The 12,424-nt window shown below is 41.8% G+C and overlaps 1 protein-coding gene and 3 non-coding genes across 4 annotated transcripts in view; 3 read left to right on the top strand and 1 right to left on the bottom strand.

The window, feature by feature from the left end:
- Positions 1-12,424, bottom strand: part of LOC138611332 (contactin-associated protein-like 4) — a 121,430-nt gene that overhangs the window by 45,223 nt on the left and 63,783 nt on the right. Inside the window, exons 6-10 of the mRNA XM_069684380.1 lie at positions 12,112-12,287; positions 11,797-11,943; positions 8,972-9,239; positions 7,494-7,643; positions 7,167-7,338 (exon numbers count right to left, since the gene is read on the bottom strand). Of these exons, the coding sequence (XP_069540481.1) occupies positions 7,167-7,338; positions 7,494-7,643; positions 8,972-9,239; positions 11,797-11,943; positions 12,112-12,287 (913 nt within the window). The remainder of the gene's footprint in view (positions 1-7,166; positions 7,339-7,493; positions 7,644-8,971; positions 9,240-11,796; positions 11,944-12,111; positions 12,288-12,424) is intronic.
- Positions 5,664-5,746, top strand: trnal-uaa (transfer RNA leucine (anticodon UAA)). Its single transcript has one exon. It is a non-coding gene; the product is annotated as a tRNA-Leu (tRNA).
- Positions 6,168-6,250, top strand: trnal-uaa (transfer RNA leucine (anticodon UAA)). The gene has a single exon. It is a non-coding gene; the product is annotated as a tRNA-Leu (tRNA).
- Positions 8,713-8,795, top strand: trnal-uaa (transfer RNA leucine (anticodon UAA)). Its single transcript has one exon. It is a non-coding gene; the product is annotated as a tRNA-Leu (tRNA).

The raw sequence follows: 12,424 nt of genomic DNA, 5'->3' as shown, positions 1-12,424 counted from the left end.
ACACCCTGATAATGGTGATGGTTATACCTAAAGCATGCCCTGCACCTCCTGTCCTCATTACACACACACACACACACACACAAACACTGGACAGATATACACACACACAGCCCCCACTACAGTGTGTCACGAAGGACTAACACTGATAGCTTCTGACAAACAGTTTCTCCCGCAGAGACCAAACATTGCACAGTCACAGATGGATAACCAGTTGAGTCAGACTGCAAACAGTCTCATCTAAACCACACATCCATTGAAATGTCTTTCACAGAAACAGCTTCATACTCAGCCCCGAGGCGCCCAGAGACCGGCCCTTTAAACACTGATTCTATCCCGCAGCGCCCTGTGAGCCATGTGGCCAATTTAGCCCGACCAAACCAAAAATCCAACACTTTAACTTCTGTCACACAAAGTACATTGCACTCATTACTGGAGAGAGCCTCATTCCCATCTTCCCTCAGACTGTGCTGCATGCTTTGACAATAAAACCCCGGTGGTGGAACAGTAGTCACATCTTTTGCTTCAGTAATGCCACACTGTGACTCCACTACACATAAAAGTCCTGCATTTAAAAGCCATAAAAAAAGTAAAAGTATGGTAGTTGTAGAAAGCGTGACAGTCCCTCTGCTTGGTATACTCTGCTGTTGCTTTTTCTCTCCGTCTCCAGGGCTGCAGACCTGGTGGTTGGTTTATAAGCCAGAGCAGCAGCCAGTCTTGGTCAGACCTCCTCTCACCTCTGTGTTGCTCATGTTTGCATTTCTTTGTTTTTAAAGTGCAGCATCCCTGCAGCACATTTCCACTCATCCACACCAAACACAAGTGACTTTACAGATTATTCATAGCTACTTGTTTTTATTAGTTTTGACTATTGTTCTAGTGAATGAAGTACTTTCTTAATTAGTATATCTGTGTGTCCTGTTTTTGTCTTGGTCTAGAGCTGGGCTGTGACACAAGAAATCTGCTTGTATTAAAAGTAAAAGTCAATGTGCAGTGAAAGTGTGTTTTATACAAGGTGTCTGCACTAATATTATTGCTGCTATAATGAGTTTGTCACATTTAACTGCTATTGATATTTATGGCTCAACTAATTTAAGACATTTCATATATGATAATGTCATAGGCTGCCACGATCATCCATCCATCCATCCACCCATCCACCAACCAATCCATCCATCCACTCACCGAACCAACCAACCAACCAACCAACAACCAACCAACCAACCAACCAACCAACCAATCAACCAACCACCTACTTACTCACCCAACCAACAAACCAACCAACCAACCAACCACCTACCTACCTACTCACCCAACCAACCAACCAATCAATCAACCAACCAACCAACAACCTACCTACCTACTCACCCAACCAACCAACCAATCAATCAACCAACCAACCAACCAACCAACCAACCAACAACCTACCTACCTACTCACCCAACCAACCAACAAACCAACCAACCAACCAACCACCTACCTACCTACTCACCCAACCAACCAACCAACCACCCAACCAACCAACCAACCAACAACCTACCTACCTACTCACCCAACCAACCAACAACCTACCTACCTACTCACCCAACCAACCAATCAATCAACCAACCAACCAACAACCTACCTACCTACTCACCCAACCAACCAACAGTACCTCAAATTTGTACTTAAAGCTCCTGTGAGGAACTTTCAGTTTGTGTTGATTTTGGCGCCTCCTGTGGACAAAGCTGATCTTTTGCCCTGGAAAATGTAAACAAAGGCAGCATGCAGTTAATCGCTTCGTCTGACACCTACCCCCCCCACCCCCCCCCCCACCAGCTGCTTCAGGCATTAAAAATAACTATATAGAAATACTCAATCTTGTTGCTGATGGTCTGTTTGCTTTTTTAGGTCATACAGAGGCATCACAATTAATTCCAGTCTGTTTCATAACCAGTGAAAAACTCATCACAGGAGCTTTAAGTAAATGTACTAACTTCCATTATGCCGCTGTTAAAACCAGGTGCACCTAAAAAAGCCATTCCACAGTTTGGAGCAAAGACAATGCAGCCCCATGTAACAAATTCTACAACTTAATGAAAACATATGATGTTATATCAACAACAAAACACAGTTGCACCTTGACAAATATCTGAACTGTGGTATTTTTCACGAGTTAAGCTCACATTCTTTCAGGCTTTTATGAGATTTGATAAAACACAAGGTGCTGAACTTCTGAACTAATGTGGTAAACGAGAGGCTCCTTGTGGCTTTGAGCTCCGTTTTTGTCTTAAAGGACTATTTGCTCTGGCCAATAATACTCTTTGCTGCTGGCAACAATCATAAAACACACTGCAGATATAATAACCTGCTCTGACGTATGACCACCACATTGAGGCTGTGTCAGTGAGTCCATTTTCAGGCTGAGTTTACAGCACAATATATCCCACGGGCCCCAAATTCAATAAGCAGGATTACAGCTAGAGAGCATATGGTGGATTTTTTTCCTGTCTTTACTGGAAAACAGGTTTTTTTTTTATTGGTTTGTTTCAGTGAGCAGACAGATCTGTGCAGGGACTGTATTCTGATGAATAATAATCTGATGAATGCAGAAAACAGGATACGTTTAATTAAAACCAGTCGAGCGGATTCTCCTTTTCTTGCAAAAAAAACGTGCTTGGTCCAATATTTGTGTGTATGTTGGCGCTTGCATCCAGTTTACTGTAAAGATCGGTTGTGTGCGTGCGTGTGTATGTGTGTGTGCTGTTCCCCGGAGGAACGGTTTTATAATTGCTGTGATTGTCTCATTAATTGTCGTGCTATTTGGCGTGACACCAAAACAGCAAACGATTTGTTCTGCGCTCCCTCTCTCTCTCTCTCATCTACCAAGGTGAAAGTTATCGCTCCGATCCTGCATCCTCATTGATCATATACATATGTATACTTCGATTAACTATCTTTTATGGTATTTTTTTATCTAGAAGCCTGGGGCACCCTTGTGACTGGTCTGGTAGGGCATCATTTAAGCCCTTATTGCAGTGGTCTGAGTTGGATTCCTCCCAAGCCCCTTTACTGAATGTCACCCCCTCCTTTCAACCCCACATTTACTGTCAATCTCCAGCTGTCACTGCCTAATAAAGCCACATTTAATCTAATTAAGAGCAAGGATTCTGATGTTTTTATTTGAGCTTTTGTACCATTACCCATGAGAGTTAATGTTTTACATTTTGTCCTTGAAACATGAAGCTGCTTTTGTCAAATTTTCAGCTTTTAAGTGTTGACACTGTTTCTATAATTGGAGAAGAAGTGCATCTCTGCGTGTGCTTCCTTCATCGGCAGACAATAAACTCATTCCCCTCTTTTTGCCTCCTTTTGTCTTTCCCTCTTTCCTTTTTATACTCCGTCTTTTTACAGTCAGTGAATTGCTAGATGTAACCATGTGGGATGCATAATCCCAACCCTGTTCTGACTTTTATAAAACATAATTAATCGTTCTCTATTTGGAGATAAACTCAATTGGAAATTAGGTTTCTATAATAGAGCTTGATATTTTTTACCCACACATTATTGTAATTGCGTGTACGGCTCGACGTGCCAATCAAAGACACACAAAAGCCAGACAGCAGCGGGGCTGCACGACATAACCATATATGGACATCATTAAACTCAAATGGGATTTTTGGAAAACCATTTTCTGCTTCTAGTCTGCTGCTATTAAGGAAAGGCTTTGTTTTGGACAGGGGTGTTCACAGACTGTTGGAGGACTCGGTCGCACTGAGCTTGAGTGGGAAAAGTCAGTGCAGAACAGCAGGAATATAACTGTAACACTACTTATCTAACATATCTGAATTTCACAAGAGAGAAACTGTGAGTGTGTCTGGCCCTTATTATGGTTGTATTTTTATTTGTGTGTTGTCCTGATGGGGAAGTCTTTCTCTAAAATGCCTCCCGCTTCACCTCACAAATATATTAATCTGCCGGCAAAGAAACATGATGTTGAAAAACAACAAAGAGTTGCCTCTCAAAAACTGTCATGTGACAAAACAGAGGAAACATTTCTGCTTAACAACCAACTAAACCCAACTCTGTCTGACAGAACAACAATGCAGCTGCTGCTTTCTGTCAAATCAGTTTTGTTTTAGTGCTACAACAACAACAACAACAACAACAACAACAACAACAACACTAGAAGGAAATGGTTTTTAAAAGCTGCTTTAACCAGCAGGACAAAGGAATTCCCCAAGTCTAAATGAGATATCCTCATTGGTAAAGTACAAAAATGGTTTTCTTTAAAAGCTAATTATATTGGTCAAATAATATAATAAAAACATGTGCTTATGTAATAGTATAAATCTCTTCACAAGCATATTAAATCTTTCTTTTTTTAAACCACTTGTCATAATGACAAGGATTCATTACTTATTCATGAACACGTACAACTGCTTTTGGATCATTTTGTCTTCATTTAATTTTTCATTACACTTGCAGTCAAAATCACCAGGATGGCCGAGTGGTTAGGGTTTGGGTTCGAACCCCACTCCTGGTAAGCTCCATTATGCACTTGGATTTCTGACAATGGCTGTGTCTGAAGACTGCAGGCCCAGACTAACCACTACATACTCAAACAGTCTGTACTGCATACTGCCTACTAACCTGACTATTAGCATGCTGTTCGCATCATACTCAGAGCCATCTTCTCCATGTCACGTGATTAATCGTTTACGTGTGTCTGGTTGGATCTGCGGTCCATCTGCGCCATAGTAGAAGCTGAACAGCCGCAATGCATTTTGGGGCGGTTGAATACAACCAGTGAGCTCCCGTCTCATACTCAAATATCTGGGCCGATCTAGTATACATCCGGGCATTTCTCGCATACACAAAATAGCATACCATGAGATGGGAACGCATGACATACTCAATTTGACGTCACAGTTAGTATGATTAGTATGATTAGTATGATAGTATGCGGTTTCGGACACACCTAATATGACATGCTTGCTGCAGGAGTCACCATCGGTTTACTACTCCTAGAAACATCAACCATCTTACTGGGATGGCTGAGTGGTAAAGGTGTGACACTTACAATGTAATAGACTCAATTCTTTGGAGTTCAAACGGAGATTCAACAGGCGTCAGACCTGTCAAGTTAATTTATTATTTTGGCATTTCCTGTTTTATTTTGTTAACCCTTGTCTCTGGTCTTTTTCAGTTCCTGTCAAGCTGTCTCCCTCACCGTTGATCACTGGGCCCCTCCCTAATGTGTTGCACCTGTGTCTTGTTACGTTCACTCCCTTTTCCTTCTTAAGCCCTGGTGTTCCCTCATCATCAGATTATCACTAGCCTTAGCAGTCGATACATCCAGCCCTCTTTATTAGCTTTTTATAGACCCTCGTGTTTTGACCAGCTTCTCGGACCTCTGTTACCTTTGCCTTCGCTTTTTGACTTTTTTTGGAACAATCCTCTGTCCCCACAGTTTTGAATCCTTACTCTGTGCAACGGGCAAAAGCTCTTGTGGGTTCAAACCCCACCACTGATAGAAAACTGCAATTCACATGAAAATGCAGAGCTTGAGATCACTGAACATTTTACCTTTGACCTTTCAGGCTTGGCATTTCAATTACCTCAATGTGACATAAAAACAATTTTGCTTTCAGTGTTTTTTGTCTGCTAAAAGAACAGGAAGTGTCACCAGGATGGCAGAGTGGTTAAGGCGTTGGACTTAAGATCCAATGGGCAAAAGCCCTTGTGGGTTTGAACCCCACTTCTGGTATTGAACTGCCTTGATTAGAAAGCATGTATCGTGTAAATTAACATTTGATCGAGGAAACAAGTGGTTACTGCATGGTTGGTTTCTTCAGCCTCCAGAGGTTTCTGGAATTTCCAATTGAAAAAGTGTGTTTGTGCCCGAACGAGGCCATGCGTTTGTGTTGTGTTTTTATATCAAACCTCACTTCCCTCCAGCAAAGAATGTTTGTTGTATTTTTTAAGAAACCTGTAGAGACTATCGTCATATTGACAAATGGGAATAACACTGCCAAGACAACATGCTGAGCTCACCATCTCATCTCACTTACCTTTGACCTGGCTCAGCATTTTATGTAAATGATCGATTACTTCAACATGCTGAAAGACACCTCTAACACACTTTTGACCTTTTGTTTATTGCTGCTAAAAAATACATGGCTAAAGTCACCAGGATGGCCGAGAGGTTAAGGCGTTGGACTTAAGATCCAATGGGCAAAAGCCCTCGTGGGTTCGAACCCCACTCCTGGTATTTAATAACGAGGAAGTAAGAAAATCCCTCACAAGTCAAGCTACATTGTGGTCTTCTTGAAGGGCTTTTATTTCAGCACATATGTACCTAGAGCCGATGTATTAAAGGCACATAACTGAATCCTTGCTCCCTTCAAGGGAAGTATCTCTGCAAATCAAAACCAAGGTGTTCTGATTGATCACCTCTCTTACGGAAGCACTCCTTTTCCATATGGCACGAGGAGTCATCCAATGGTTTAAAGAGTATTAAAAGTTGAACACCTTTGGAACATCTGGACTAACACTCTTCACTAACACACCAACTGAAGGAATATCTTTTAGAAAAATGGTGTTCCATCCCTCCAGTCGGATTCAATTAGTTGTAGAATCTTATGTTGTGTTTTACTTTAATTGTCATCCATCTTTACGTTAAATATAACTCTTGATGAAAGCAGCAACTAGGGATTTCTGCAGAGATCATTTAATTAAAAGAAACCAACTAACCTCACCAGGATGGCTGAGTGGTTCAGGCGTTGCACTAAAGATGCAATCGACTCAAGCCCTCATGGGTTCAAATCTCACTCCTGGTAGGTGGTCTTATTGTATAAGTATCAACTTCTCTCTTTATACTTGGCCAGAGAGTTCTCTAAAATTGAACGTGCCAAACATAAAATAGCTTCCACCAAGTTTGACTGTGAGCCTCCAGTCACCAATTGGTCAGCCTTATAATCTGTATGTCAAAGTATGCCAAAGCTCCATGATTTACTCTACAGCCATGAGGGACTGCACTGGCTATGGTGAATGAGTTTCACTGTTTAAATGCTAATGTGATGAAGCTCTATATGCTGCTCAGAATATTACTTTAACAAGTGATGTAGTACCAAAACATCAAAAAGGCATCTTAGCAAATATCACTGAACTACTGTTTGTGGACTAACCTGTCGATAATCCCACACATGTCGATCTGTAAGTTGCTGTAGATTCCCAGCTGCTTTTGCTGCACCATGATCAGGTCAACGTTTTCGTTGTCCAGAGTTAAGAGACGCATGCAACCCTGAAAGACATTAAAGGGGTTCCTGCATTGCTGCCGATCATCCTCAGCAGGACATCCTGGAAAAAAAAGTACAAGGCAAGAAGAGTCATTGTACAATCATAGACATAAACCAAGTTTTGACATTAGCTGAAAAATCTCAGGTAGCCTAGTGTTTAAAGCTCAACAGGGCTCAATGATGAAGAAGAGTAAAGGGGACCTGTTTCACTATTACCTCCAAAGAAGACATGACTTTCTATGGTGACAGGGAACGAGGGGCTGGCTTGAGCACTTCCTCCATCCTCTTTATCCACGTTGATGCTCAGACGTCCTCGTCTCGAGTTCAGCTCCACTGAATGCCACTGGCCGTCATTCAGAGCAGCACCTGTGAACCAAAAAACCTGTTCACACACAGTGCGGCATAATCTCTCCAACATTCGATTATGGCTGCACATTAGCCGTTTTTTTTTTCAAGTCTGACCCAAGCTTGGTAATTATCAAATTAAATATCGCATCAAACCACAACCTGCACACATGCACCAAATTGCTTTTTGAAAACAGCTTGTAAATCATGTCTCTAACTCTGAAACAGTATTTAGCATAATGTTATCAGTCAACATTAAGAGATGATGTGGGAATGAGTGAGGATAGCCTGCACGGTGGGTGGATGTGGTTCACGTGGATTGCACAGGCCACTGGGAGAAGACGAGTGCAGATCACACAGCGGCCTTCTTCACTTCCTGCATCCTCTGTTTCTTTGATTGACCTGCAACAAGTGTGCGCTGGGCTGTGCCTGCTGTGACAATCTGTATGTTCTTAGGTGTAGAGGGAATGAATCAATATCTCATTATCTCCTCTATTTTTCTTACTGACTACTTTGCAGAAGAGCACTCCCATCAGCTTCACAGCATTCTTCCGGGGTGATGTGGATGTGTGACCAGAGCTTTGGAAACAAGTATAATACCAATTGTGGACTTAGGCTGTCTTAGGGGCAGGGGCGAAAACGGTGGGGCACCATCACCAACAGTTGTAAATTCATGGTGATAGAGTAGTTAAAGTAGTAATAGAAAAATGCTGTGTTTAACCTATTGAGAGTGATACTTTTTGATATTTTGAGGGTTGTATTTATTTATCATCATACCAAAACCACATCAGCAAAAGCGTAGAGAACAGATTAAATAGTATCTTTAACAGCTCTAGTACAAGCTGCAATTGCTAGCATGTAAAGCTAACTAGCTCACCAATACTGAAAATGAGCAGCCTTTCAAAGCCATGTAGGATTATCATTAAACATTTGTTACTTGTTTAGGTTTTAAAGGTTACAGGTTTAAAAAATCCCTAACTAGTAAATCCAAAGAGAAGTGTTTCCTGAATCTGTGGATGCCAGTCATGGATGCTTATCAGAGTTTAGGGTAACCACGTTTTGATTCGGCATACAATATGCTGTTGTTGTCACCAGGATGGCCGAGTGGTTAAGGCGTTGGACTTAAGATCCAATGGGCAATAGCCCTCGTGGGTTTGAACCCCACTCCTGGTAATTTAATGTCTGTTAACTAAGAACAATGTGCAAGGAAGGATTATTTGGATGGTGAAATTAGCCACCCCTGTAAAAAATATCAGCCCTTTCCTGCTGTTTATCTGTCTTCTTGCTTACTATCTGTATGAGGACGTACGTAACAATCTCCGTAAACAACTGGCTATAAAGAAAATTACCTGCGCTAAGCTCCAGCAGCGCCCTGCCAGCTCTATGGATCTGCAGCCTGAGTTTAGCCTCACTCAGGTACAGCCAGACCACGCCACCTTCCTGAGGCAGGTCAAAGGTGAGCAGAAGCCCCGCCTTGTTCCACGTCCTGAACTCGAACCCAACCGACACGGCACCCGAGGAGGAAGCCGTGGCCCCCGGCAACTGTAGGAAGCTCTGGGGGCCGGGGAACGTCACAGCAACGGAAACTGGCTCAGCACATGAAAAGGTCACATTGCCCTGAGAGAGGAACAAGCGGAGTGAAGAGAGAGGAGGAGGAGGAGGGACAGAAAAACTGATTACAGGAGAGATAAAACAACGTAGAACATGAATATTAATCAGTTGCAGAGGGCGTGTCGATGTGACCTCATGTCACGATGATCTCATCAGCAAGTCTCCTTAAAGAGGACACCAAAGACATTTCCATAACGATAACAGCAAGGCTTGGAATGAGATTAGGAGGCAAAGTGAAAACACAAAGTCACCTAGCTTCGAGGTAAAGGAGATAAAGAATGAAGGAGAGCATACAGTAAGCCCGTTCCTACAATATCTTGACATCTCTGTTACAGTCCATTGTTTTGAGTAGTGGTAATGACACCAGGTTCATTGCTAAGGCTGCAGCAGTAATAAATTACAGTCCCGACTCTCTGCTGGGAATATCAGTCGGCTCCGGAAGCACAGATGACATCTAAAAGCCCTTTGTGGTGCATTTAAAGTGATGCACAATAACTCATGTTGGAGTGGGCTGTGCTAGTGCACAACACAAAGTCAGATGTTACCTTAAAAACCCTCAGAAGTCATAGGACTAAATAACGAGGAGCCGGTCCTCAAACACCCTTATTTCCTTTGTATAAATGCCCCATTGCAAAGCACCATTTAGTCTCTGTATTGAATTGGACCATAACTTTGTGGCTAGTGCCTTAAGAGCCACATCATGAAATTGCCTCTATTAGATCTTCAGTCATGCATGTGAAATCTCTGAACCTCTTTACAAAGAATTCATGTTCTTTCAGCTGCCTGGGCCTCTACTGTAATGAGAGAACATTTATTAGTCCCTGCAGAAACGCTTCACAGCCTCTCCCTGATGAGCTTGCTCCACTCATTGTAATGGGAGAAACATCTGAAGGTCCTAATAGCCAAGACGGGGAGGCATTAGTAAGAGTCTAACCACCATCTACACTCGTTTTGTTCTGGCTTCATTTAGCAACAGCAGCACCATCAACCAGCAACTACAGTGCCTGAGTGGTAAGGCCAATATTTCACCTCTTTAATTGAATCCCAGTGGGGGAAAGGGGGAACCTCACGCACAAACAGAGAGGACGCATTCACACTAGTTCGATCAATAAAAAACAGCTGAAAGACGACCAAACAAACAATCCTATCACTTAAAACAAAATAAAACATAACGGGCAAGGATGGATCACTAACAGATACGCTGCTCTGTACTTCTGTATGCACTGTGTTGAATAATTGGTACGTATTCAAAAACAGGTCACAAAAAAACACGAAGCAGAATATTTGATCAGTTTTTGACTAGAAGGAACTTTTATGGAGGGTCACACACGAGGCAGTCAGGCTGATTGTGGTTCCAGCGGCTCTTGTCCTGTAATTGAAGCTCTGGATAAAAGCCCAGCAGCCCACTAGTGTAAGAAGACACTGAAAAAGAATATCAAAGCTCCTGTTGTCTACATGGTGTAGACGGGTAGGCATTGCATCACTTTAAAGAACTCAGTACAAGCTTGAGTACCATGTAGTCCGCACATTGCTTACCCCAGTGTGTGTCAAATACGTGTGATTTCAATCACCATTATATGACCACTTTCCATTGCTTTCATTAAACTTTAATTTAAGCTCTAAAGTGAGACGTAGCCTAATGCTTGTTTGTATTTCACTTTTTAACCATCAGACATTGTGAGATTTCTGTCAGGGGCATTTGTGACTCCTTTTATGACTATTACTGTTTTGTACTGACAGTTGATTCTTTGTTTTACTGCCAATAGACATATTAAACTATGTTTTATTTTGGACGTTGTTAAACCAGGTCTTTGGGTTAGCTTGATTTTATAGCTACCTACATAAGCTTAGGTCAGCAGCTGCCTTTTTAATGCTTGGAATCAACTTATTACATATGTGAGTCATTATGTTAGCATTATACGGTATTAAGAACATTACTTTAAAGACGTATTTACCAGTCTAAATAGAAATATTCCTTGAATTAAACCTACTTGTTAGTTTTTTTGTTTGGCTGTTTTAAGCTAGGTGTCTGTTAGCGAGCTTACTGTAACTGTTAGCTCTAATTGTTCATATGAGTCTTTCATTTTCACTTTCAATTGTCTTATAGAGCACATTGTATGTAGTGTATCAGTGTAAGTATAAGAAGAAAGCAATATTTATTACATTAACCTACCCTGTTTTTTAACACTAGCTTAATTTTTAGCTAGCTGCCAGTAAGCTAACTTAACTTCAGACATAACCCGTTATGTCTTTGCACAACTTCAGGCACGGTAGCCTTCAGTTACTTGAAGTCAGTAGTTAACTTATTATATTAATGTAATAATCTTTCTGTAAATAATTGTATTAAATAGCTGCATTTCAGGGGCTGTGCGTAAACATCACAGTACATTTGTGGTTTTGTATTTAGCTCCAAGGCTTTAAACACATTTTAATCACATTCATTTACACTCGTTGGCATTTTACTAAATCACTCAATAAATATTCCCATACGATAATGGCAAACATTTAACTGTACACAATATTTGAACAGGCGTGCAGCTGGTTGTTAGCCAAATAAACGTACCTTTACGGTAACTTGGTGGTCTTTATGTTTTACTAGCTCTATCAGGTTGAGGCCGTTGTACTGCAGGTTCTCCAGGCAGCCATTGAAGTTCTTCTTGGAGACGACTGGTTTGTGAGAACCGAAGCTCTGCACTGCCCCAACACTCAGCTGTATGCAGACAGTAACACACAGAGAGATTCATTTACATTAAATAATAGCAAAACAACATCTACAAATCTCCTGGGTCTTTGGTATTAGTGAATATCAAATGGTTGTATTTGGTGGCACAATAATGTCTGCACGTGTCTACTTGTTTTCTCCTGTGTTTTATCCCACCTGCTTGATGTCCCAGTGGCTGAACTCTGCAGGGATTTGAACCCTCTCCGTGTGTTTGTCCACTGTGAGGTTGAGGTGAGAGCTGCGCCGCTCCAACGCTAAATGGTGCCAATGCTGATCATCTAACAGGCTGCCGAGGGAAGCGAGACGCCGGGATTCAGAGGGCGAAGTCCTACCTGGAGGAGAAAAGGTAAAGAAAGAAAGGGAAGCTTCTCGTTTCTTAGTAAGTCCCACAGGAGACGCATACAGTGGTGAGGATCTCTCATCGCATTAGGGTCTATGAGACATCGAGACGCTGAAAACTGAAGCCAAA

This window comes from Semicossyphus pulcher, unplaced genomic scaffold, assembly GCF_022749685.1.
Source record: "Semicossyphus pulcher isolate SPU_LCO1_2020_fin unplaced genomic scaffold, fSemPul1.0.p SCAF_7, whole genome shotgun sequence".
NCBI classification, from domain to species: Eukaryota; Metazoa; Chordata; class Actinopteri; order Labriformes; family Labridae; genus Semicossyphus; species Semicossyphus pulcher.
The sequence above is the reverse complement of the archived record's forward strand: the minus strand, read 5'-3'. Positions and strand labels throughout refer to the sequence as shown.